General features: G+C 41.6%; 2 protein-coding genes across 6 annotated transcripts in view; one reads left to right on the plus strand and one right to left on the minus strand.

Moving 5' to 3' along the window:
* The window catches only part of atrip (ATR interacting protein), a 125557-nt gene that overhangs the window by 70383 nt on the left and 27360 nt on the right, over window positions 1-27814 (minus strand). For all 5 annotated transcript variants that reach the window (XM_072582093.1, XM_072582091.1, XM_072582090.1 and 2 more), the window contains one exon: window positions 697-856. The gene's annotated coding sequence lies outside the window, so the exon portion shown is untranslated. The remainder of the gene's footprint in view (window positions 1-696; window positions 857-27814) is intronic.
* Window positions 1219-2325, plus strand: LOC140483698 (protein BTG1). Its single transcript, XM_072582102.1, has 2 exons — window positions 1219-1372; window positions 1707-2325. The coding sequence occupies exons 1-2, from the start codon at window positions 1228-1230 to the stop codon at window positions 2048-2050; spliced, it is 489 nt and encodes a 162-aa protein (XP_072438203.1). The 5' UTR covers window positions 1219-1227; the 3' UTR covers window positions 2051-2325.

A 27814-nucleotide genomic window follows, 5' to 3' on the forward strand; every position in this document is an offset into this window, starting at 1 on the left:
AGTTATGAGGTGACTGCATTTGTGCTAGCCAGAAAGCTCTTAACCTCACAAATGTGCCCCAGTGATGCCTGCTACTTCTCATGTACTAAAACTTAATTGTTGAAGCTTGCGATACTACAGACCTTTTCTTTAAAAGTGCTGAGTAAATCAAGAATGAAATTAAACTTTGGATGAAGACAACCTTGAGATAGATTGAGATGGTGCTGTTTAAGTGTGGGATCGAGGGAGTGCACATGCATGGGACATGTCCAAAAGGACCCTCCGATGCAATGAGAGTAGTTGTTCAAGGAATTGTTGACCTCTAAGGGATCTTTGTAATCTTGACAGATCCAAGACGTCAGGAGTGGAATTTCAAGTGAATGTTTGCTTGAAGACTCCCCAAAATTTCTAAAGCTAAATGCACATTAAGACAAACATGAAACTTTGAACGTTTCGTTTCTGGAAAAACGTCAAATTTTGTTTTAAAATGTTGCAATAGATTCTGGAAGTAATCCTCTTTTCGAGATAAATACAATGTTTTGGGGGGAAAACTGGAAGTTGGGCTGTGAAGCTGGAAAGAATTTGGGGTATCTTTCACTTTCGCACTGTAGAAAGGGGCGGGGATTCTGGAGGAGGGGCGGAGACAGCGATGGGGTGGGGCAAATAAACGCGGCGCCGTTAATTATATGCAAATGATCCATTTTGACGTTAGTAAACCTGGTGATTCGATTGGCTGTGAGGCGTCGTGTGTGAGGTCACAGAGGGGCGGTGCTGGCGATGTTTACAGCTCTTGGTGCGAGGGGTTTGTGTCGCTGAGGATTGGCCGCGGGTCGCGTCTTGTTTGATGTCTCTTCATCTCTTCACAGCCTTCGTCGACCTGGTTAAAAAAACAATGTTTTTCCTTTAGCCAAATCCTATCATAACAAAACAAAAGTGAAAACAACAAAAAAAAACCACCGAAGAGACTCCCCGCATGCCTTTGTGATCAGAGAAGAAGAAAAAAAATCAGAAAAGTCGAATTCGTCGCCTTGAACGGAACAAAAGAAAAGAAAAAGACCTTAGGGTTTTGTTTTGGGCCCAGGATCTGGTGAACTGTAAACAAAACACGTTCAAAAAAATTCCTTTTGTACTTTTTCTTGAAAGTTTCCAACGTCGAGATTTTTGTTTCGATCTTTTTTTCCCCCTAAAATAAATAACCTTGGTTCAGAAATAAAAGCGGAAACATCGTTTTATCTTGTGGGTCAGCCGATGAGTCCTGGAGTAGAGTTGATCAAAATGAAAACTGAAATCACAACTGCCGTGGGTTTTATTACCAGATTGTTGAGGACGACAGGGCTTATTTCTGATGAGCAGCTCCAACATTTCAGCGAGTCGTTGGAGAAATCTTTAGCAGGTGAGAGTGAAAGCAGGTATTAAAATGGGAAGCATTCAAATTTTTTTTTATTTCTGGGCTAGCGCCACATGAAACAGGTCAATGGCGAAAAAAAAAATTCTTAAACGCCAAAGGAATGTGCAGAGAATCGAAATTTTTCCCATCGTGGAAAAGAATATTTTTGAAGTTGTGTTTTCTCCCCCTTATTTATTTCCCTCCCCTCCCCCATCTAACAGAGGAAAAGAGAAAGCGCAGTTGGGTGAATTCAGATTCACAAACAGCAACGCTGTGAAAGAAAAGCAAAGCGAATTTTGCAGGTCATTTGAATTTAACGTTTGTTGTCTTTGTTTGACAGAACACTACAGACACCATTGGTTCCCCCACATGCCTTGCAAAGGGTCAGGATACAGATGCATTAGGATCAACCACAAAATGGATCCTCTGATAGCAAGGGCGTCCAACATCATCGGACTCAGCAGTCAACAACTTTTTCAACTTTTGCCAAGTGAATTGACTCTGTGGGTCGACCCGTTCGAGGTGTCCTACCGAATAGGTGAAGATGGATCAATTTGCGTTCTTTACGAAAACGTTCCCAGCAGCGGTATCTCCCCCTTGGATAGTATGATAAGTTGCAAGGATGAATTTAGAATTGGCAGATCAAGTCCCTCTAAGAGTTACATGATGACTGTTTCAAGTTAATAATTCATTTACACATACAACTGTTATTGTACAATATGCAGGCCCCTTTGATAATGTAGTGAAATGTTAATCCCTAGTTAACTTTTAGTAGTGCGACTGCCAAAACCTTTGTTTGATGTGGCCAGTGGCTATATGCAAAACTGTTTTTGCACCACATTAAATTCCTGGATTGTATATTGTAAAAACATGTACAGTCAGTGGATAATTGTGTTTTACAGATTTATATTTTAAGAATAAGCCATGGCTGTTTGTAATAAAACATCAAAATGAATCCATATGATGTGTTCAGGATGTCTTTTAATGACTATGAACTGATTTTGTAAAACATCCACACAGTCTTTGAATTGGTACTGAAAGACTTTTTTTTAAACTGGTCATCATAAATGTGACCTCTGAATTTAGAGGAAATATATGTTGACCACTGAGCAATTGTACGGTACAGTTTACTGAATTTGACGTTCCTTTTGTTTCTCATTTAGGTATGTTACAGGAACAGTACTGTACATTTTTTTCCTAAATAATAAAAGTACTTTGTTCCACCTAATGTCCCATTTTTAAAAAGTGTTTTTTTTTCAAACTCTCGAATAGTGAAACCATAAAAATATCAATTATGATAATCTAATATTAGCTGCAAGTAAAAAGTGTCAAATCACATTGTTAGTTTTTCTGTTTGATAATCACATGTATCACGTAATAGATGAATTACAACAGTAGAATCAAGAAGACACAAAAGCAATGGATGCATTCAAGATAGTAAGCCTATCAAGGGAGAAAAATATTTCCTTCACTTTATTCTGATGTACAAGGTAATGGAGGAAAGGTTAAGTTTGTGTTTTTGATAGAAACTTCGCAGCAGATGTTTTTGCTGATGGGATGTATTTGGTAAGAAATATTTATACATCTATTTACACAAGTCTTGAATTACATGCTAAATTTTACTTTGGTTAATTTTCTTTCCATCTCATGGAGTCAGGGATGTCCAGTATGGAAACAGACCCTTTGGTCCAACTCGTCCATGTCGACCAGATATCCTAACTTAATCTAGTCCCATTTGTCAGCACTTGGCCCATAACCTTCTAAACCTTTCATAATATACCCATCCAGATGCCTTTTAAATGCTGTAATTGTACCAGCCTCCACCACTTCCTCTGACAGCTCATTCCAAACATGCATCACTCTCTATGTGAAAAAGTTGCCCCTTAGATCCCTTATTTATCCTTCTGCTCTCATTCTACACCTATGCCTTCTAGTTCGGGACTCCCCCACCCCAGGGAAAAGACCTTGTAAATTTATCCTATCCATGCCCCTCATAATTTTATAAACCTCTGTAAGGTGAACACTCAGCCTCCAATGCTCCAGGGAATACAGCCCCAGCCTATTCAGCCTCTCCCTATAGCTCAAACCCTCCAACCCTAGCAACATCCTTGTGAATCTTTTATGAACTTTTCACGTTTCACAACATCCTTCCGTTAGGAGGACAACCAGAATTGCACATAATATTTCAAAAGCACCTCAACAATTTTCTATATAGCTGTAGCATGACCTCTCAACTTCTATGCTCAATGCTCTGACCAATAAAGGAAAGCATACCAAACACCTTCACTATCCTATCTACCTGTGACTCTACTTTCAAGCAACAATGAACGTACACACCAAGGTCTCTGTTCAGCAACATTCCCTAGGACCTTACCATTAAATGTATAAGTCCTGCTCTGATTTGCTTTTCCAAAGTGCAGCACCTCGCATTCATCCAAATTAAATTCTATCTGCCACTCAGCCCATTGCCCCAACAGATCAAGATCCCATTGTAATCTGAGGTAACCTTCTCTGCTGTCCAGTATTAATTTTGGTGTCTTCTGTAAATTAACTAACTATACCTATGTTCATATCCTAATCACTTATATAAATAACGAAAAGTAGTGGACCCAGCATTGCTCCTTGTGGCACATCACAGGTCACAGGCCTCCAGTCTGAAGAACAATCCTCCACCAACACCCTTTGTCTTCTACCTTTGAGCCAGTTCTGTATCCAAATGACTAGTTCTCCCTGTATTCCATTAGATCTAACCTTGCTAACCAGTCTCCCATGAGGAACCTTGTCGAACACCTTATAGATCATGTCGACTGCTCTGCCCTCATCAATCTTCTTTGAGTATTTTGAAATAACAATCAAGTTCGTGAGATATGATTTCCCATGCACAAAGCCACGCTGACTATCCCTCATCAGTTCTTGCCTTTCCAAATGCATGTAAATCCTGTCCCTCAGAATTCCCTCCAACAGCTGGCTCACCATCAATGTCAGGCACTCTGGTCTATAGTTTCCTGGCTTTTCCTTACCACCATTCTTAAATAGTGGCACCATGTTAGCTAACCTACAGTCTTCTGGCACCTCACCTGTGACTGTCAATGATACAAATATCTCAGCAAGGGGCCCAGCAATCACTTCCCTAGCTTCCCACAGAGTTCTAGGCTACACCTGATCAAATTCTGGGGATTTATCCACTTTCAAGACATCTAGCACATCCTCCTCTGAAACATGAACATTTTCAAGATGTCACCATCTATTTCCCCACATTCTATATCTTCCCATCTCAATGTACAACTAAAGGTTAGTTTCTTCCAGGTGCCATTTTGAATATGAACTATGCCCATCATATGTGAATGTTCATAAACTTACACAGTACACTTCATTTTAGTTTGTTAATAAGTGCAACAAAAATACCTCAGAGGATAATGTGCAGACTGATTGCTCATATTACTTGAGTTGGCTTATTTCAAAATATATATTTTCTTTCGTTTTCTCCCTTTGAAAAGGAGCATATAGTATTTACAGATGAAGGTTATTCAACTCATCTCAGTTCATCATCGTTAGGAATAGGTTTTGCATATTCAGCCTCTCAAGTCCTTCCATCTTTTCAACTAAACTATAGCTAAGTGGTAATTAATTCATCTTATCAGCCTTGCTTCAATAATTCTTAACACCCTTATTCAACAAAAATCTATTAATCTCAATTTTGAACTGTGCATCCAGAGAAACAAAGAACTGCCGATATTGGAGACCTGAAAGCAAAACAGAAATTGCTGGAGAAACTCAAGTCTGGCAGCATCTTAGATTAGATTACTTACATGTGGGAAGGAAGCAGAATTTACATTTTGAGTCCAGTGACTCATCATTAGGACTAGAAATTTGACAGATTATTCACTTAATCCAATTTGTTAAATTAATCAATAGCTTTTGCCTTTGACCACATTTTAGACTCCATATACATAGCAGTATGTGAAGAAGAACTGCCTGATAATTGCCAAATATAGTTTTAAGAGTCAGTGTTTTTATAGCATGGAAAGAGGCCCCCTCAGCTAGTGTTTGCACCGACCTCAAGCACTCATCTATTCGAATACAATTTTCCAGCAATTGACCTGTAGCCTTGTATGTTGTGGTTGTTCAAGCGTTCGTCTAAATAGGTATGAGATGTCTTGAGAGATTCACCTCTACCACCCTTTTAGGCAGTGAGTTCCAGAGGTCCACAATCCTCTGGGGTTTCTCCCAGTCTATAACCCTCAAGATCTTTTCAACTCCAAACCATCTTCATCCACCCCATGCACATACAGCCTTCTCTAGTCTAAAGGAAACAACCCCAACTGATTTGGTCTCCATAGCTGAATCACTCCAGCTCAGGCAACATCCCAGTGAATTTCTTCTGCACTCTCTAGTGCAATCACATCTTCTATTGTGTGGTGACCAGAATTGCAGGCAGTACTCCAGCTGTGGCTTAACTGATTAATAAATGCATGAATCCCATATGCCTTCTGAAGCACCAATATTTTGCTGTCTTCAAAGATCTATGTACATATGGCCCCTCTGAGCCTCTATATCCTTGGGTCCTACCATTCGGTGTGTACTGCCTTGCCTTGTTAGTACTCTGAAAATGCATCACCTAATTTTCAGGATTAAATTCCATTTTTAGGTCATCTGACCAGCCAGTCTTATCATCGTGTAGTTTAAGGCTTTACTTGCTGTTAATCACAACACCAATTTTCATGTCATCTACAAACTAACTGATGATCATATTTCCTATGCTCATATCTAGATTATTGGTATGTACAAAAAATAGCAAGGGACTCAGCACTGAATCCTGTGGACATCGGCTTCTAGTCACAAAATTTCTGTCATCAGCCTCTGTTTCCTGCCACTAAGAAAATTTTGGGAATCCAATCTTCCAAATCGCTATAAATCCCATGGGTTCTGAGGAACCACTCTGTGATGTGAGGCAATGTCAAAAACTCTACTTAAATTTTATTACTGTCTTGATTAACTTCTGCATTGGCTGCATATACTAAGTGACCTATCTGTGCAGACACCAAACTCTCTTTCCATCTCTCTATTTCAGACCCATACATGAAGTGCGTATTGTGTACTTTTACAATGTCTCACTTTTTTTGCATTAAATTTTATCTGCAACTTCTCTGAACATTATATATTCAGCTCACTGAAATTTCTGATGCTTCTACCTTTTCCTAAATGTGCATTGCATTTGCATTGAATTCCTAAATCAAAGCCATAGATATGAATTATAGAGACCATTGACCTGAAAACGGCCCCTAATTGGGTCAGCTGCTGAGCATTTATTCCCACAATTTCTTTCATCTTCAAAAATATTTTCAGCTTGATTAATACCTTTCATGTATTAACCTTACCTGTATTAACAGTTCAAATTAACATATACTGATAATTGTTTGCTGTGTAAACATGCTTGAGGTGCAAGCCTGGATAATGATGCAAACGATCTCTATAGCCACTGTACTTCCAGTTGCTGGATAATGAGCAAGAGAACAAAGCCTGGCTCCTTTTTTCATCTTTCATATGAAGTACATGGGTGTATTTTTTGCAATGAGAGCACGTTTTGCTGATTTTTGTCGAAGTTGAATTCCAGGGTTTTATCGAGTCAGTCCTGTTGACAATTTGGAGGTGTCGGTGTTGGTAAAGTGTTGGAAAAGTTAATAAGAGATAGGATTTATAATCATCTGGAAAAGAATGATTTGATTATGGATAGTCAGCATGATTTTGTGAAGGATAGGTCGTGCCTCACAAACCTTATTGAGTTCTTTGAGAAGGTGACCAAACAGGTAGATGAGAGTAAATCGGTTGATGTGGTGTATATGGATTTCAGCAAGGCGTTCGATAAAGTTCCCAACAGTAGGCTATTGTACAAAATGCGGAGGAATAGGAATGTGGGAGATATAGCAGTTTGGATCAGTAATTGGCTTGCTGAAAGAAGACAGGTGGTGGTGGTGGTTGATGGGAAATGTTCATCCTGGAGTCCAGTTACCAGTGGTGTACCGCAAGGATCAGTGTTGGGTCCATTGCTGTTTGTCATTTTTATAAACGACCTGGATGAGTGTGTAGAAGGGTGGGTTAGTAAATTTGCAGATGACACTAGGTTGGTGGAGTTGTGGATAGTGACGAAGGATGTTGTAGGTTACAGAGAGACATAGATAAGCTGCAGAGCTGGGCTGAGAGGTGGCAAATGGAGTTTAATGAGGACAAGTGTGAGGTGATTCATTTTGACCGGAGTAACCGGAATGCAAAGTACTGGGCTAATGGTAAGATTTTTGGTAGTGTAGATGAGCAGAGAGATCTCGGTGTCCAGGTACACAGATCCTTGAAAGTTGCTGCCCAGGTTGACAGGGTTGTTAAGAAAGCATACAGTGTTTTAGCTTTTATTAATAGAAGGATCGAGTTCCGGAACCATGAGGTTATGCTACAGCTGTATAAAACTCTAGTGTGGCTGCATTTGGGAGTATTGTGTACAGTTCTGGTCACCGCATTATAAGAAGGATGTGGAAGCTTTGGAAAGGGTGCAGAGGAGATTTACTAGGATGTTGCCTAGTATGGAGGGAAGGTCTTACGAGGAAAGGCTGAGAGACTTGAGGCTGTTTTCATTAGAGAGAAGAAGGTTGAGAGGTGACTTGATAGAGACATATAAGATAATCAAAGGGTTAGATAGGGTGGACAGGGAGAGCCTTTTTTCCAAGAATGGTGACGGCGAGCACGAGGGAGCATAGCTTTAAATTGAGGGGTGATAGATATAGGACAGATGTCAGAGGTAGTTTCTTTACTCAGAGATAGTTTCTTTACTTAGAGAGTAGTAAGGGTATGAATGCTTTGCATGCAACGGTAGTAGATTCGCCAACTTTAAGTACATTTCAGTCATCACTGGATAAGCATATGGACGTACATGGAATAGTGTAGGTTGGATGGGCATCAGATTGGTATGACAGGTCGGCGCAACATCAAAGGCCGAAGGGCCTGTACTGCACTGTAATGTTCTATGTTCTATGTTGGACTGAGGTGTACAAAGTTAAAAATCACACAACACCAGGTTATAGTCCAACAGGTTTAATTGGAACCTCAAGCTTTCGGAGCGCTACTCCTTCATCAGGTGGTTGTGGAGTACATAATTGTAAGACACAGAATTTATAGTAAAAGTTTACAGTGTGATGTAACTGAAATTATACCTTGAAAAATACCTCGATTGTTTAAGTCTCTCATCTGTTAGAATGACCATGATAGTTTCACTTCTTTCATATGTAAATCACAAAGCTTGTTTTAGAAGTTACATTCTCAGGTTAACTGTAACAATTGGTGTCAGCTTAGATAAAATGTTGAAGGTGTTGAAGGAAAATAACAAAAGTCATGAGCCTGAAATAGGTCATAACCAATGTCTAACATGACTTGTATCTCCGCATAGACAGAGACTAAAAAAAGTAACAGCTTTGTGAAAAGATGAAAATGAGCTATGTGAGCATTCTACGAACAAAACATGCCCTTTTGAAAATCTAAATTAACATACAAATTTGGTCCTAATTATTGATTTTCATAATTTTGAACTTGCCTAGAAGTGCTAAAACTAGCAACTTCAGGTTTACCACTTAAGTACAGACGAAAGACAATATTAATTGATTGGAATATGTGAACTGCACTAAAATATACTGGCTGACACATGGTGACATGTTTCAGGATGATTCAAGGACTAAGTAAGAGTGCAACAAATTCATATGTGACCCATTAGGTTCAAAAGTGGAGGTATGCCCTTTACCTGAAGAAGTCAATTTCACTTTTCCCTTCCTCACATCAGCAGCAAGTTCAGTTCTACTGTCTCTCAGTATTCTTGCAGGCCAAGGACAACCCTCTGCAATATTTCTCTTGATGACAACTGTTCAGTGTCCTATTACATGAAGTCCTCAGAGAAGTTATGAAATAAATGCTTATAATCCTAATTAAGTATCCGAGGATGTCACCCAATGAGAAATCCTCTTCAAACCTCCAATGGCAAGACAACCATAAAAGGTCATGGGCCTTTAAATAGTAATCAAAATTACATGAAATCATTTGTTTACTCCCAGGTAGCTGGTTGCCTTTTGGAGAGGACGTATTTTGTGGGATGTAGTGAAACTTGAAAGGGTTCAGAAAAGATTTACGAGGATGTTGCCAGGATTGGAGGATTTGAGCTATAGGGAGAGGCTGAACAGGCTGGGGCTGTTTTCCCTGAAGCGTTGGAGGCTGAGGGGTGACCTTATAGAGGTTTACAAAATTATGAGGGGCATGGATAAGATAAATAGGCAAAGTCTTTTCCCTGGGGTCGGAGAGTCCAGAACTAGAGGGCACAGGTTTAAGGTGAGAGGGGAAAGATATAAAAGAGACCTTAAGCGGCAACTTTTTCACGCAGAGGGTGGTATGTGTATTGAATGAACTGCCAGAGGAAGTGGTGGAGGCTGGTACAATTGCAACATTTAAAAGGCATTTGGATGGGTATATGAATAGGAAGGGTTTGGAGGCTGGGTGCTGGCAGGTGGGAGTAGATTGGGTTGGGATATCTGGTCGGCATGGATGGGTTAGACCGAAGGGTCTGTTTCCATGCTGTACATCTCTATGACTCTATGTGTAGTGTGCTGTATGACATTTGGCTCCTTATCCCTTATGACAGGCCTGACTGACCACCATGAGCAGCTGATTGACTGCATCCAAATCCCTGGAATGGTGTTGAGGCTGCCCCTTGACATACTGTGCCAGCAGCCTTGAATAAAAGCTATATCCCTTGAGGAATGCTGATAACTATGACAAACATCCTGGTTTAGTATTGGTGCGAAATGGTAGGTCAATGTAACAACATTTTGTGAACCTGGTATCTCTGGCTAATGGGTAAAAGCACAAAAAGATGAGATAAGGCAATGCAAGGTAGGAATGTCATGAGCATCCAGGTAAGCTTAGAGTAACTCAGTGTGATTTTATGATGGCAAATGAAAAAGCTGGGCCCGACATGTACTGGGTCAATATCCTTGACTGCTCAATGTCCTTGCAGCCCGCTACAATGATAGTTGCCAAAGCAGTCCAAGCTGCAACACTGAAATGATGAAGCATCCTGTGAGTGGATCGGTATTGTAGTCTGAGGGTTCTTAGGGGCCAGCATATGCTGGATGCCAAGGTCCATGGGTGTGTTGTGTTCTGGCCTCAACCAGGACCTTGGGTTCATGTCACACTACAGGTGACCCCACTACACTATACACTTGCGAGGTTTGAGAAGATTTGTAGCTCAGGTTGAGGTTTTGGATGTAGGTTTGCTCGCTGAGTTGCAAGGTTCATTTCCAGATGTTCAGTGATCCCAGTGAGCCCACTGAGGAACCGGAACAGTCGTCACAGGGATCCGTAGAGGAGTGATCAAAGGAGTCGTCAATTTGGACCCCAGGATACATGAACATCAACTAGCCACAAAAAGACGTGACCCTCTCTCACTGGCATCATTACATACAGAGGAGGAAGGACACCACTTCGACTGGGACAACACATTCATCCTAGGACAAGCTAAACAAAGACACGCACAAGAATTCCTAGAAGCATAGCATTCCAACCGGAACTCTATCAACAAACACATTGAGGTAGACCCCATCTACTACAACATGAGAGAAGGAACAGGAAGTGACTTCACAAAAGGAAATAACATCACTAACTGAAAAAAAACCCAAACATATAAATAGAAAGCAGGAATTTTCAACATTGCTTCACCTGAGGCCCACTGAAGATATTATCTAGTAGGGTAACAAAACGTCTCAGTGAGCAAACCTACATCCAAACCACTATACTCTCTCTCTCTCTCTCTCTCTCTCTCTCTCTCTCTCTCACACACACACACACATACATACACGCAAACTCACGGAGACCCTTGCTCATAAACATGCTCTCTCTCATACACACATACATGCACCTCTCACAGACTTATCACACGTTACCAAGTGTGCACACATACAACACACTCTCTCTCACACATGCGCGTGCACACACACACCCACTCTCTCTCTCTCTCTCTCACACACACACGCACGCGCGCACATATATATAAGCCTATGGGGTGAATTTGGACTTGCAGAGTCATATTGCAGATACATTCTATTTTGCTCAAAATATACACAATCTGTAGGCAGTCAATGCAGATAGTAAATCCATATAACACTTTGCAAATTGAATTTGGAAACAGAACAAGTCTGACTCAAGATTGGGATACAGACACACTCTGACCTCACACCTTTAATGCATTGTCTAAGCTGAGATGTCACCTTTTTTGTTATATAAAACATTAAGTTATCTTGAGAATGTGACTTAAAAGAAGTTCTGGTATTTACATATTAATTAACTGAAATCTGTAACCCATTCTAAAAGTTGAAAGACTTGACAACAATTTAGGTTTGTTAAATATATCATTTCATTTGCATGACACTGTAATCTTTTGCAACAAATTCTGCTTCACAACCACTGAAGAAGGAGCAGTGCTCCGAAAGCCAATGCTTCCAAATAAACCTGTTGGACTATAGCTTGGTGTTGTGATTTTTGACCTTGTCCTTCTATGAAGGAAGCTAATTACTCCAGCTTACAGTTTAACTTCAAACAACAGTTTATGGAAGCTGCTGTTTTAGCTAAAACTTTTGCTCAGCCATTCTATGTGAACTGAGGATCACTTTTAGTCAATTTATACTGCTTCAGCTATGTGCATCCCTTACACCCCATAACCCTGGATTCCCCTACTCATTAAGAATCTATATATCTCAGCCTTCAATGTACATGAGGTCTCTGCTTCCACAGCTCTTTGTGACAAAAAGTTCCAAAGACTCACAATCCTCTTGCCAAGAAATTCCTCCACATTTCAATCTCAAACTGACACCCCTTTATTCTGAATCCATGCCCTCTGGTTCTAGGATATCCTATGAGGGTAAACATCGTTTTCAGCATTTGCCTGTCAAGTCCCTTGGGAATAACATATGTTTCAATCACTCTCATTCTTCTAAATGCCATTAAGTATGAAGATCTCGACCCCCGTGGAGGTATTTCTTGGTTCTGCGACTGGTCAAATAATCAACAGGAATACGATCTGCTTCAGCAAGATTTCACAGTTTATTATGATGTTGGGCACAGGTTTATCCAGCAACACAGAGGTTAAAAGCTTCTCTGTTCCTTGGAGAAAGCACACAATTTCACTTGGAATAAAGGCAATTTTTATATGTTTCTTAAGAAACAGTATAGCCTTAATTGCAAATTAAATCCAATAAAATGTAATAAAATGACATAATGGACAGCAGGTTAACCCAATGATATTTCCTGGGAAACAAAGTTGTTTACCACCCATTATCATTTCACACTTGCGTTTCAAATTTTTCCTGAATGTTTTGTAATGTCCTAACTAGCTTAGTTAATTCCATGCTGTGAAGGGTCCATTGTTCTGCGTTATCTTTAATTCAGTTTGCTCGGCAAGGTAGGAATGCAGCCTTTAGCAGGGTGAGAGGCCATTTTAAACACAGTGTTAATTTGCAGCCTGTAGCCATTTTGTTATGTTACTTTGTAATAAAGAAGCCATTTTGTTGTTAATAAAACATGCATAAAAATGGTTACTCCTGACAACAGTCTAATTCCAGATTTTAGATCCTCAAGGAGAGTCCCAGCCTTTTTAGCCTTTGCACATAAGACAATCTCTCCATACGAAGGATCATCTTAATGAACCTTCCCTGAACTGCTTTCAAATAAATGATATCTCTCCTTAAATAAGGGATCAAAACCCTCTTTGGGAGGGTTTAAACTAATTCAGCAGGAGGATGGGAACCTAAATTGTAGTTCCAGTTCCAGGAGGTTGAGAGTAATGACATCCGAAATATGGCTTCAAGGTTGTAAGAGTTCACTGGCAAGCAGGGGGGTAGTTTGAAGTGTGTCTACTTCAACACCCAGGAGCATCTGGAATAAGGTGGGTGAACTTGTAGCATGGGTTGGTTCCTGGGACTTAAGATGTTATGGCCATTTTGGAGACATGGATAGAGCAGGGGCAGGAATGGTTTTGCAGGTTCCGGGATCCATATGTTTCAGGAAGAACAGGGAAGATGGTAAAAGGGGAGCTGTTAGTCATTGTTACTCAAGGACAGTATTACAGTTGCAGAAAAGACATTTGGAGACTTGTCTACTGATGCAGTATGGGCTGAGGTTAGAAGAAAAGAGATTCCCCCTGTTGGGAGTTTTCGAAAGGCCTCTGAATTGTTTCAGAGATGTAGAGGAAAGGATAGCAAAGATAATTCTGGATAGGAGCGAGAGTAACAGGGTAATTGTTATGGGGGCCTTTAACTTTCTAAATATTGACTGGAAACACTATAGTTTGAGGACTTGAGATGTGTCAGTTTTTGTCCAATGTGTGAAAGATGGTTTTCTGACACAGTATATAGACAAGCCAACAAGGGGCGAGGTCACACTGGATTTGGTACTGGGTAATGAACCTGGCCAGGTGTTAGATTTGGAGGTAGGTGAGCACTTTGGTGATAGTGACCATAATTCAGTTATGTTTACTTTAGCGGTGGAAAGGGATAGGTATATAACCCAGGGCAAGAGCTATTGCTGGGAGAAAGGCAATTATGATGTGATTAGGCAAGATTTAGGATGGATAGGATGGGGAAGGAAACTGCAGGGGATGAGCACAATTGAAACGTGGAGCTTATTCAAGGAATAGCTACTGCGTGTCCTTGATAAGTACATATGTGTCAGGCAAGTAGGAAATAGTCGAGTGAGGAAGCTGTGGTTTACTAAAGAAGTTGAATCTCTTGTCAAGAGGAAAAAGGTGGCTTAAGTTAGAATGAGATGTGAAGGCTCAGTTAGGGTGCTTGAGAGTTACAAGTTGGCCAGGAAAAGACTTAAAGAGAGCTAAGAAGAGCCAGGAGGGGACATGAGAAGTTGTTGGCAGATCGGATCAAGGAAAACCCTAATGCTTTCTACAGATGTATCAGGAATAAAAGAATGACTTATGAAAAATTAGGGCCAATCAAGGATAATGGTGGAAAGTTGTGTGTGGAGTCCGTAGAGATAGCAGAAGTGCCAATTAAGTGTTTTTTTGTCAGTATTCACACTGGAAAAAGTCAATGTTGTGGAGGAGAACACTGAGGTACAGGCTACTAGACTAGACTCGATTGAAGTTTACAAGTAGCAAGTGTTAGCAATTTTGGAAAGTACGAAAATTGATAAGTCCCTGGGCCAGATGGGATTTATCCTAGGATTCTCTGGGAAGCGAGGGAGAAGATTGCAGAGCCTTTGGCTTTGATCTTTATATTATCATTGCCTACAGGAATAGTGCCAGAAGACTGGACAATGCAAAATGTCCCCTTATTCAAGAAGGGGAGGACAGACAACCTGGTAATTATAGACCAGTGAGCCATCCTTTGGTTGTGGGTAAAGTATTGGTCAAGGTCATAAGAGACAGGACTTATAATCATCTAGAAAGGAATAAGTTATTTAGGGATAGTTAACAGGTTTTTGAAGGTTGGGTCGTGCCTCAGAAACCTTGTTGAGTTCTTTGCGATGGTGACCAAACAGGTCACTAAGGGTAAAGTGGTTGATGTGCTATATATGGATTTCAGTAAGGCATTTGATAAGGTTGCCCATGGTAGGCTATAGCACAAAATACAGAGGCTTGGGATTGAAGGTAATTTAGTGGTTTGGATCAGAAATTAGCTAGCTGAAAGAAAACAGAAGTGGAAATATCTGTCCTGGAATTCAGTTGCTAATGGTGTACCGCAAGGATCTATTTTGAGGCCACTGTTGTTTGTAATTTTTATAAATGACCTAGATGAGGGCGTAGAAGGATGGGTTCATAAATTTGCAGATGACACTAAGGTCGGTGGAGTTGTGGACAGTGCCAAAGGATGTTGCAGTTACAGAGGTACATAGGTAAGCTGCAGAGCTGGGCTGAGAGGTGGCAAAGGGAGCTTAATGTGCAAACGTGTGAGGTGATTCACTTTGGAAGGAGAAACAGGAATAGAGAGTACTGGGCTAATGGTAAAATTCTTGGTAGTGTAGATGAGCAAAGAGATCTTGGTGTCCATGTACATAGATCCCTGAAAGTTGCCATCTAGGTTGATAGGCTAAGGTTAAGAAGGCATACAGTGTGTTAGCTTTTATTGGTAGAGGGATTGAGTTTCGGAGCTATGCAGTCATGCTGCAGCTGTACAAAACTCTGATGCGGCTGCACTTGGAGTATTGTGTACAGTTCTGGACACTGCATTATCAGAAGGACGTGGAAGCTTTGGAAAGGGTTCAAAGAAGATTTACTTGGATGTTGCCTGGTATGGAGGGAAGGTCTTATGAGGAAAGGCTGAGAGACTTGAGGCTGTTATCGTTAAAGAAAAGAAGGTTGAGAGGTGACTTAATTGAGACACATAAGATAATCAGAGAGTTAGATGGGGTGGACAGTGAGAGCCTTTTTCCTCATATGGTGATGGCTAGCACAATAGGTCATAGCTTTAAATTGAGTGGTGATAGTTATAGGACAGATACCAGAGGAATTTTCTTTACACAGAGTAGTGGGGGTGTGGAACACACTGCCTGCAACAGTGGTCGACTCGCCAACTCTAAGGGCATTGAAAGAGTAATTGGATAAACATATGGATGAAAATGGAATAGTGTAGGATAGATGGGCTGTAGATTGGTTCCACAGGTCAGCACAACATCAAGAACCGAAGGGTCTGTATTATGTTGTAATGTTCTATATTAGCAGTTTTCCAATCCTTTATCATTTTCCAGAATCCAACGAGTTTTGGAAAATTACAACAAATGAATCCAGTTTCTCTACAGCTATCTCTTTTAGCATTCTAGAATGCAAGCCATCAGGGCCAGGGAACTTATCTGTCCTCAGTCCCATTACTTTGTCTGATATTATTTCTTTCGTGATGGAGATAGTACTTAACTTGTCCCCTGTATTCTTTTGTATTAATCAGATGTTCAAAGCATCTTCCATCATAAAGATGACAGCTGGACTCTGAGTTTATCCCAGTCTTTGGGGCAATCACTAACTTTGGCCTCCTCATATATTTTTTCTTTTAACGTAATTCTCTCCTTCATTTGCTTCATTAGCCATGGTTGGTTTATCCCGCTATTGGAATCTTCCCTTATTACTGGGATATATTTTTTGCTGAGAGTCATAAATTACTTCCTCTGTCATTCAGTGCTTACTGTCATTCTTGCTAATCTATCTGCCCAGACATCATTTGAGCTAACTCTACCTCATTTCATTGCAACTCACGTCATTTAATTTAAACACGATCGTTCCTGATCCACGCTTCTCACTTGAATTTAAAAATAAATTCTATCATATTATGATGACTACTTCCTGGGGGGATCATTTACTCTGAAGTTAATTATTAAGCCTGCCACATTACCAGATCCAAGTTGGCTTGCACCCTAATTGGCTCCATGACATACTGCTCTTGGAAACTATCCCCAATGCACTCTACGAATTTGTTATCGTTGTGACCCTTTCCAGTTTTATTTATTCAATCAACATGAAGATTGAAGCTATACATAATTATTGCCCTATTCTTTTAACATACTCCTATTATTTGTTGATTTATAACCTTTCTGACAGATTGGCTACTGATGTCTTCTTTCCCTTGCTATTTTCATCACTGCCCAAATGGACTCTACATCATCCGAGCCTTAATCATCTCTCACAAATGCCCTCATCATTTGTTATTAACAGTACTAGCCCACCACCTTTTCCATCCCTCCTGTCTCTCCAAAATATCAAAAATCCCTAAAAGTTAAGTTTCCAGTTTTTGATATCCTTGTAACCATATTTCTGTACAGGACTCGAAGATTATACTTATTTACCACAATCTGCACTGCCAGTTCATTGACCTTATTCAGAATGCTCTGTCATTAAGATACAAAGTTTGTTTCCAGAAATCTTTGTCTTTGTCATCAGCTTAACAGTTCAGCAATCTATACTTTAAGAACAGTTCCCAACTTTTTCAGTAACAAAGCACACTTCAATGAGACAAACAATTCCATGGCACGCACACTTTTTCAGCTGAATTGATCGCTCATAAATGTCCCAATTACTTATATTTATTATGGTTCTGGACTTTAACTAGAGAAATTTGCAACATAGTGTATTTTTTTCCAAAGGATTTGAAGCATCAGTGCTTTTAATCCTTCCTTTGTAAGTTGAATACACTATCTCCCACTGCGAACACAGATACATTTTTAAAATCTCAACTATTTATGAACTTTTCTCTGCAGATGAGACATTCAAGGGGCTAGCGGCATCTACTGCCCATGAAAATCCAAGGGCCAAATAGTTCTCATGCTGTTCAGTTCTTATCTTTCCTTCTTTGGATTAACATGTTTCATCAAATGAGTTTGCAAAGAAATCACCTCTTTTTAGAAGAAACTTGACAATTTATTCTTAGAAATCAATTCCAAGCCTTAGATCAGTCACTTAACTGAAACAAAATTAAAATGTATTCACTTAAAAATCCATGCCAATATGGAAACATGTCCAGGTATCCAGGCTAGTTCAACATAATATAAAACAAAGAACTGTGGATGCTGGAAATCTGAAAGAAAACACTGCTATCCGCTCATCCACCTACATCCCTCAACCCTCCACTTACTCGCTTTCTCAACCTCCTTGCCCATCTACCATTCATTTACCTATCCATTCATCGAGTCACCCACAATCATTGATTTACTGACATTTAAATTAAACCTATATTTATCTACATTACAGCAGCTAGTACTGCAAAAAAGGATGTCCTGTTTGCCCTGACTCTACTGTGCTTCAACAGATTCCCAGCGAGCAAAGCGTACTTCTGCAAAAGTTGGATTTGATGACCCTAGATTACATGTGTAGCAGATGAAGCTGTGAACATTTATTAGTGCTGTGGCATTCTAATAATCATTGCGACAGCCCAAAAATTCATGCTGTTAAATTTGTTTTTCTCTGCAGCTGCTGCTTGACCTGCTGAGTACATCTTGCATTTCCTGGTTTTATTTCAAATTTCCAGAATCCACAGAATTTTGCATATCTATTAGAATGGATACGTGCCTATCTTTCCATTTGGAAACACCAATTTTACTCCTGGTTACCAGGCATAACACAAGAAAATTCAATCCAAAATCAAAATTTGCAGACACTGGAAATCTAAAATGATGATAGGAATCAGCTTGGCAGAGGACTCACTTTTAGGAGGGATAGGCCTTGAGAAATCACAGCTTTCTCTCAATTACTTGAGAAATTAACCCCTACCTCTGCTTACAAATATGACATTACAGGGACCAATGTCTATCCCTCAATAAAAGGTAATTCCTCTATAATTCTTACTTATTCTGCCAGCGGTTATCTTATTTATATTTCACTACCAAGCAGAATGTGGCAATCTAGAGATTCTGGAGGATTTGCCTTGCAAAGGTGGATAGGAGAAATGATCAGAGAGGATATTTTCCAGTTGGGAAAGAAAGCAGTTTCTGCTTCTGATATGCTATCAACCCAGCGCTTAATATCATTGCTGGACGCCAGGTAGCACGAGTTGATGCTGGAAAAAGATTATGGGATGACAGTCATGGGACAGAGTGGCATTGACAGGAAGGATAGGGCATTAACCTCAGCAATAACTGTCCACAAAGGCCTGTAGTGTTGGGCTTAAATAGGATATTTTCAGACAATGGTTAAGGATTAATTGGACATGATAATAAGCAACTGAAGTAAACAGCAAAGTACATGAATAATAATCCCAATGCAAAACCATTCTGCTTTGACTAGATGGAAGTTGCCTGACCTTGAGGGTTGGTGGGAACTGTCTGTTTGTGCAGTCTAAGTAGGGCCAGCTGGACTTGTTTTTCCATCTCCTTTTGAGGGTTGGGGAAGTATTGAAGTACGATGAAATGGTGATACAGTATCTAACCAGAACAGTATTAATATCAGGGACGCTGTCCACTCTTTGGTCTTTCTCAATCAGACCAGTTCATGAGACTGGGGCCATGACTTTTCACCACTGGGATGGTGCCATGGAATTTGAGATTGGAGTTCTGAGTGCCAGCTGTAACTCAGGAGTGTCCAACAGGCAGAAGGGAGTGACACTTGCTTGTTGAATATGTCTAAAATAGTTGAAGCTAATAGCTTGCATATTTCTAAAGTAGATTAAGGTAATAAACTTGCTTTATATCAAAGTGGACCTGGCTTCTTGTATTAATTTTGATCAGACCTTAAAGACCCTGTGAAGAACTTTCAGCCTAATGATTTACGCCCTCAACTGATGACAAGCCAGGAACGCCATGCATTACCCTACCAGCCACGGAACTAATTTGGGTGGAAGTGGAAAGGCAGCTGGGACCCACCACCTTTCCATCTGATTCACTATTTCCCTGCCCCACCATCTAACCCATAGGGTATTTTGTGTGAGTTCCTTCAGACCAAAAGTGACCTTTCTTGTCAAAAGAAGAGTCTAGTTGAGCAAACAATATGATGTTTATTGCAACTATTTACAGATCACATGAATATGACATATTACTACAGAGAGTGTTAGGACTACATTCGTCCTAAGTATGTTTCCTATAAGCTCCTTCTTTATTGCATTATCATCACAGTGAGGAGTGTTTACTGCACTCAACTAATTATCCATTCAGTCCCATATATGAAGGGGTGGTGCAGTGGTAGTTTCCCCACCTCTGGGCTAGGAGAACTATGTTCATGTCCCACCTATTGCAAAGGTGTGTCATTGACAGGTCAATTGAAAACATCTACAATTGTGGAGGTCATTAAATGCAACCCTTTCTTACATTAAAAGCCGAAAAAATGAGATCATGTTATGAGTTTTTTTTTCAAGTATTATCATAACAGTTTGCTTGTCTCCACCATTTAACTTTTTGTTCTCCAAGGAATGTTAAACTCCCTTTGCCTGTCAAAATGGACCACCTTTGTTATGTTGATTTCAATTTGCCATTTATCTGCTTTTCAAGCTTGCTTTCCTGTGCCTGGTGGACACATCTGCATTATCATCTATCTCTGCTAATTTGGTGTCATTCCTTGTAGAACAGGTAAAGTATAGTTATTTTGAGCTGGACCTGAAACATCATTCTGCCCAAAGAGAAGGCTATAATAAAGTTACAAAGCAAATTAAGTTATCAATTGCAGTCGTTGGGGGATCCAGGATGAGTAGAACTTGGCCTGATTCCCAAAATAGGACATGTACAAATCACATCCCGTGGGAAATTTATTTTGCACGAAATCTTTCCAGGAGAGAGTTCAATTAAATTTCTTCATTAAGAATGTATGGAAATGTAGTCCTGGTCAAGCTGTTGACTCACAGATAACTATTCTGAAAATTCAGAGTTTTCAGTGTAAAAGAAATTGTTAATCTCAAACCAACGTTTTGGTTTCAAATTCTATTCAATAAACATTGCAAAGGTCTTTTCCCCACTTCGACTTTGGTTGACTGAATGGTCCCTGATCCCAAAGGTAATCAATTAGATTTTCCTAAATGTTTACCTGTTCCTGTGTCTTCATTGTTGGTTCATTGATTACTGTTCACTCCAGATCATCTCCCAGCAGACTTAGAACCATTCTGTCAACCAAAGTCTAAGTAGGGAAAAGACCTTTGCTATTTACCTTAACTATGCCTCTCTGGATTTTATAAACCTCGAAAATGGTACCTCCTAAGTCCCAGTGTCTCCTAATAACTCAACCCTTCCAGTCCCAGTAACATCCTTGTAGATCTATTTTGTTTCCTTTCCAATTTAATAATATCCTTCCTATAGCAGGGCAACCAGAACTGGACATAGTATTCCAGATGTGAGTTAGGAGAAGATGGCTGTGAGCTCTCTCCACCTCAAAGATTTGAGGCGGAGGTGAGAAGAAAGGAAGATCTTTGCAGAACGTGCACGATCACAAACATCAAGGGGTTGAGAATAGCCAATTCTGAGTTGCCAGATAAGACAACATTGTTCCTCCTTATGAATTTAGACACAATGGCATGGTGGCTCAGTGGTGAGCACTGCTGCCTCACTGTACCAGGCACCCAGATTCAATTCCAACCTTGGATGATTGTCAGTGTGGAGTTTGTACGTTCTCCCCCTCTCTGTGCCAGTTTCTGCTGGGTGTTCTGGTTTCCTCCCATAGTCAAAGATGTATAGGTGAATTGGCTGTGCTAAATTGCTCTGTAGGGTCTAGGAATATGCAGACAAAGTGGATTAGCCATGAAAAATGTGGTGATAGGTTGGGGGGGTGGGGTTGGAGGATGGAATGCTCTTCAGAGAGTGGGTGCATGATTTCATGGGCCGAATTACCTCTTTCTAAACTGTAGGGATTCTATGATTTTATGTGTTCAGGTGTTTTTGGAAAAATCAGTCTCCTCAATTCATTTCTCCCATGTGCTAATTTAATTGAAGAGACACTTTTAAGCAATCAAACTGGCCTATGTAATTCCTTTTCATAAAGTCAGACTGTCAAAGTTTAGATTTTATAAACAATAAAAGGACCTCATATTTTTCAATTTTGTGGTGATAAACAAAAATAGAACTTGGATTGCTGTAACTGGTTTAACTGGAAAATATACTGCATACTGTACATTGTTAAGCTATGTGATACAATGATGCTTTATGAAGCAGTAAGAGGGAGATAATTTGAGACTGGGCTGTACACAAGACCAGTCAACAGACTGTTTGCAAAAAAGGTAACTAACTCAACTGATGTGGAATCATGGTTACATCCCAGAATGCTAACGAATGGGATATATCACCAGTGATGCCTCTTGAAGTCCAGACAGACTTGGAAATCAGAGCAAGCCAGCATGATTCTAAGAATGCTTTCTCCTATCTAACTCTGCATATAGTAGATATACTTATTAAAACATTCCTGTTCACTGGCATGAATGCAGTTACTTCTTTCTATGCAACCTCACAATTCTGAATGTACTCCTCCACGACATCTTGACTCCACAATTATCCATTCCCTACTTATTTGCCAATATTCTTGACTCCCCATCCTGGTTAGCTTCCTCTTCTGACCACTAGGTTAGCCCCTACCAAGCTTTTCTCCTTAACCTAATCCTGCCGTTGCCCTCCTTGCTCCTGAATATTGATTCGTTAGCCTCGCATTTTTGCCAGTTTTGTGATCACAGCCTCAGGATTTTATGTGATCCTGATCTCTAGTCATTCCCAAAGCTTGATTCCTGGCTCAATCGCAACAACTAGACCTCACAACAGAAAGTCAAAAACAATCTGATTTTGCAGACATCTTCACTAATGGGCTGCAATTTAATAACACCTCTATTATAATAAACTCAAACAGCAATATCTTGGTTGCAGTGAATGTACTCTGTATTCCAAACACTTCTCTGCATTAAAAACAATTTGTTTATGTTTCTGGAAAAGCATTTTCATGCTGCTGCAGTGGAATGTTTAAGTTAATGCTATCAAATTTTATTTGTACATATTTTTGTTTGTCATTCATTATATCTACACTGTTAAGGGCTGTACGCCACTTTGTTTGGTATACATTAAACATCTCATTTTAAATTCTTAGTTTAAATTATTAAGCTAATTTTTAATTATATGATTCAACTAATTGTCCGTGATAAGTTAGCAACCAGCATGTCAGTAAATTAATGGATTAAGGTTGATAACTACTTAAAGTGATGTAGATCTTAAATATATGGCTTAATAGTTCACAATTCAAAATATCAGACATACGACAATTTTCAACTCTTATCTATCATGACATTCACTGGTCATTCATTTATAATAATTTTATTGCAGTTATAAATATACCACAATGAAAAATATATATTGGTGCTTGTAACATTAAGACTTCAATGATTGCATATCTATAGATATATTTGGTATGCAGATTGAAATTTGCTGAAATCTTTATCTCTTGTAACCAACAAAACAGCAAACAATGCAGCAATATAAAATAGGAAGGAAAATGCTGCCAATTTTTATCCCTAAAAAGAAAACAGTAGTAACGCCTATTCCTTCTTGGCCACCTTCCAAATTTCACGCTGTGGGGAGACATCTTACCAGTGGAAAGCAGCCAGTGAGGTGAGGACCCCAAAACAGGCAGTTAGTATCACCAGGAGAAGCAGTCATAAAGAAGACATTGTGGCAGATAGTCAGAAACAATGCGAGATTCATTTGAGCTGTTTGGAATTGGGTTCTTGCTATAGTACAGAAAAAGAAGCTACTCGTTTTGTGAGTTCTTGCTAAGTGTTTAAGTTATTTTCTATTCTTAAGTTTTAACATAGTATACACATTGGTGGGAAAGCTAATAAAATATACAAAATGCAACAAAAGTAAGTGAATAATAAATTTAAATAACTAAAACTCATTAACAATAGCAGTTCAGGTGATGTGTTAAAGCTGCAACATGTGGAACTGCTGGAAACCATTATCGTCCAGGGTAAACACATTTGTTGCAAGGGCTTGAAGTTTAAGGAACTTTAGTTCTGAGTTTATGAACTGCAAGTTCACCAGGAAACAGTGACACTACTTTGGACTGGGATTCTGACTCAGTCAGTGGTCATACAGGACAGTGTGACTATGACTGAGACACATAATGTGACCAAAGGGCAGGAGCGCAGAAGCTGGATTGTCATTAAGATTTGAGATTACTTCAGCCTGTTTAGAAAATAGCAGAGGCTGCAGGATGGATGTGCAAACTGATCGTGGCACTGTGGTACAGGAAGCCATTCAGTTGAGTGGAGGAACAAGAAATATAGTAGTAGTAGTGGTAATAGTAGCAGTAGTAGTAGGTGAAGAGGGAGATTGACATCATTCTTTGCAGGAAAGAGCAAGTATCCAAGCTTCCTGCCTAGTACCAGGTTTCAGAACATCCGCTTAAGGAATTTGTCGTGCGAAGGGAAAGGTCGAGCAGAGTCATATAGTCAAAGAGTCATAGATTCATACAGCATGGAAACAAGATATTCAATCCAATAAATCAATATCGACTATAATCCCAAATTAAACTAGCCCCGCCTTCTTGCGCTTGGTTTCATATCCCTCCAAACATTTCTTATTCATGTACTTATTTAAATGTCTTTTAAACATTGTAATTGTACCCACATCTATCACTTCCTCTGGAAGTACATTCCATACATGAACCACTCACTGTGTAAAAGAATCTTTGTAGATTAGATTAGATTAGTTACAGTGTGGAAACAGGCCATTCGGCCCAACAAGTCCATACCGACCTTCTGAAGAGCAACCCACCCAGACCCATTCCTCTACATTTACTCCTTCACCGAACACTACGGGCAATTTAGCCCGTAACCTAACCTGCACATTTTTTGCACTGTGGGAGGTAACCAGAGCACCTGGAGTAAAGGCATGCAAACACGGGGAGAATGTGCAAACTCTACACAGACAGTTGCCTGAGGTGGGAATTGAACCCGGGTCTCTGGCGCTGTGAGGCAGCAGGGCTAACTACTGTGCCGCCCATGTAGTAATGGGTTCATGTAGATACTAACTGGTAGAACTAGAAAGGTGCTTCTGCACAATATGGGAAGCTAGGCATTAAAGTGAAAAGCAGAACTTCAAAGGTTATTATCACTGGACTATTCCTTAGCTGTGTGTAAGTTGGCATAAGGTACATAAAATTTGATAAATATATAAGCTGAAAAATGTGTTGCTGGAAAAGCGCAGCAGGTCAGGCAGCATCCAAGGAGCAGGAGAATTGACGTTTCGGGCATAAACCCTTCTTCAGGAATGAGGAAGTTGTGCCAAGCAGGCTAAGATAAAAGGTTTTCATCCAAGAGGGACTTGGGGGAGGGGCGTTGGGAATGCGATAGGTGGAGGGAGGTTAAGGTGAGGGTGATAGACCGGAGAGAGGGTGGGGGCGGAGAGGTTGGGAAGAAGATTGCAGGTCAAGAAGGCGGTGCTGAGTCCGAGGGTTGGGACTGAGATAAGGTGGGGGGAGGGGAAATGAGGAAGCTGGAGAAATCTGCATTCATCCCTTGTGGTTGGAGGGTTCCTAGGCGGAAGATGAGGTGCTCTTCCTCCAGGCGTCATGTTGCCATGGACCTGCATGTCCTTGGCGGAGTGGAAGGGGAGTTAAAGTGTTCAGCCACGGGGCGGTTGGGTTGGTTGGTGCGGGTGTCCGAGAGGTGTTCTCTGAAACATTCCGCAAGTAGGCGGCCTGTCTCCCCAATGTATAGGAGGCCACATCGGGTGCAGCGGATGCAGTAAATGATGTGTGTGGAGGTGCAGGTGAATTTGTGAGGGATATGGAAGGATCCCTTGGGGCCTTTGAGGGAAATGAGGGGGGAGGTGTGGGCGCAAGTTTTGTATTTCTTGCGGTTGCAGTGGAAGGTGCCGGGAGTGGAGGTTGGGTTGTTGGGGGGTGTGGACCTGATGAGGGTGTCGCGGAGGGAGTGGTCTTTCCGGAACGCTGATAGGGGAGGGAACGATATCCTTGGTGGTGGGGTCTGTCTGGAGGTGGCAGAAATGACAAAGGATGATACGATATATCTGGAGGTTGGTGCGGTGGTAGGTGAGGACCAGTGGGGTACTGTCCTGGTGGCGATTGGAGGGGCAGGGTTCAAGGGCGGAGGAGATGTGGTGGAGAGCATCATCAACCACGTCTGAGGGGAAATTGCGGTCTTTGAAGGAGGCGGCGATCTGTGTTGTTCGGTATTGGAATTGGTCCTCCTGGGAGCAGATGTGGCGGAGGCGAAGGAATTGGGAATATGGGATGGCGTTTTTACAGGCGGCAGGGTGGGAGGAGGTGTAATCTAGGTAGCTGTGGGAGTCGGTTGGTTTATAGTAAATGTCCGTGTTGAGTTGGTCACCTGAGATAGAAATGGAGAAGTCTAGGAAGGGGAAGGAGGAGTCTGAGATGGTCCAGGCAAATTTGAGGTCGGGTGAAAGGTATTAGTAAAGTGGATAAACTGTTCAACCTCCTCGTGGGAGCACGTGGTAGTGCCAATACAGTCATCGATGTAGCGGAGGAAAAGGTGGGGGGGGTGGTGCCAGTGTAGCTGCGGAAGATGGTCTGTTCCACATATCCGACGAAGAGGCAGGCATAGATGGGGCCCATGCGGGTGCCCATGGCTACTCTTTTGGTTTGGAGGAAGTGGGAGGATTGGAAAGAGAAGTTGCTCAGAGTGAGGACCAGTTCAGTCAGTCGAAGTAGGGTGTCAGTGGAAGGGTACTGGTTGGGTCGGCAGGAAAGGAAGAAGCGGAGGGCTTTGAGGCCTTCGTGATGGGAGATGGAGGTGTATAGGTACTGGATGTCCATGGTGAAGATAAGGCGTTGGGGGCCAGGGAAGCGAAAATCATGGAGGAGGTGGAGGGTGTGGGTGGTGTCCCGAACGTAGGTGGGGTGTTCTTGGACTAAGGGGGACAGGACCGTGTCGAAGTATGCAGAGATGAGTTCGGTGGGACAGGAGCAGGTTGAGACAATGGGTTGGCCGTGGCAGTCAGGTTTGTGGATTTTGAGCAGGAGGTAGAAACGGGCGGTGCGGGGTTGTGGGACTATGAGGTTGGAGGCGGTGGATGGGAGATCCCCTGAGGTGATGAGGTTATGGATGGTCTGGGAGATGATGGTTTGGTGGTGGGAGGTGGGGTCATGGTCAAGGGGGCAGTAGGAGGAAGTGTCTGCGAGCTGGCGTTTAGCCTCAGCAATGTAAAGATTGGTGCGCCAAACTACCACCGCGCCTCACTTGTCTGCCAGTTTGAGGTTGGTGTTGGAGCGGAGGGAGTGGAGGGCTGCACGTTGCGTGTATGAGAGGTTGGAGTGGATGAGAGGGGTGGACAGGTTGAGGCGGTCAATGTCGCGGCAGCAGTTGGCTATGAAGAGATCGTGGGCGGGTAAGAGGCCAGCACGGGGTGTCCAGGTGGATGGGGTGTGTTGGAGGCGGGAGAAGGGGTCGTCAGAGGGTGGGCGAGAATCCCGAATGAAGAAGTAGGTGTGGAGGCGAAGGCGGCAGAAGAAATGCTCAATGTCTAGCCGCGTGTTGAACTCGTTAATCCGGGAGCGTAGGGGGATGAAGGTGAGGCCTCTCTGAGGACTGATCGTTCATCCTCAGAGAGGGGGAGGTTTGGAGGGATGGGAGCTGGAGCTGGGAGGGTGGGGCTGGAGCTGGGAGTGGGGGCAGGGTTAGGCATGTGCGTGGAGTTGGGCGTGGGGGCGGGGTTGGGCGTGGGGGCGGAGATTGGCACAGGGGCAGAGATCCCCTATCAGCGTTCCGGAAAGACCACTCCCTCCGCGACACCCTCGTCAGGTCCACACCCTCCAACAACCCAACCTCCACTCCCGGCACCTTCCCCTGCAACCGCAAGAAATGCAAAACTTGCGCCCACACCCCTCCCCCTCCTCACTTCCCTCCAAGGCCCCAAGGGATCCTTCCATATCCCTCACAAATTCACCTGCACCTCCACACACATCATTTACTGCATCCGCTGCACCCGATGTGGCCT

The sequence above is a fragment of the Chiloscyllium punctatum genome, chromosome 12 (assembly GCF_047496795.1).
Source record: "Chiloscyllium punctatum isolate Juve2018m chromosome 12, sChiPun1.3, whole genome shotgun sequence".
NCBI classification, from domain to species: domain Eukaryota; kingdom Metazoa; phylum Chordata; class Chondrichthyes; order Orectolobiformes; family Hemiscylliidae; genus Chiloscyllium; species Chiloscyllium punctatum.

Coding starts and splice junctions, on each gene's coding strand:
- LOC140483698 (XM_072582102.1), top strand. CDS start 1,228: ATGAGTCCTGGAGTAGAGTTGATCAAAATGAAAACTGAAATCACAACT. Junction 1,373..1,706: donor GTTGGAGAAATCTTTAGCAG/GTGAGAGTGAAA, acceptor TTTGTTTGACAG/AACACTACAGACACCATTGG.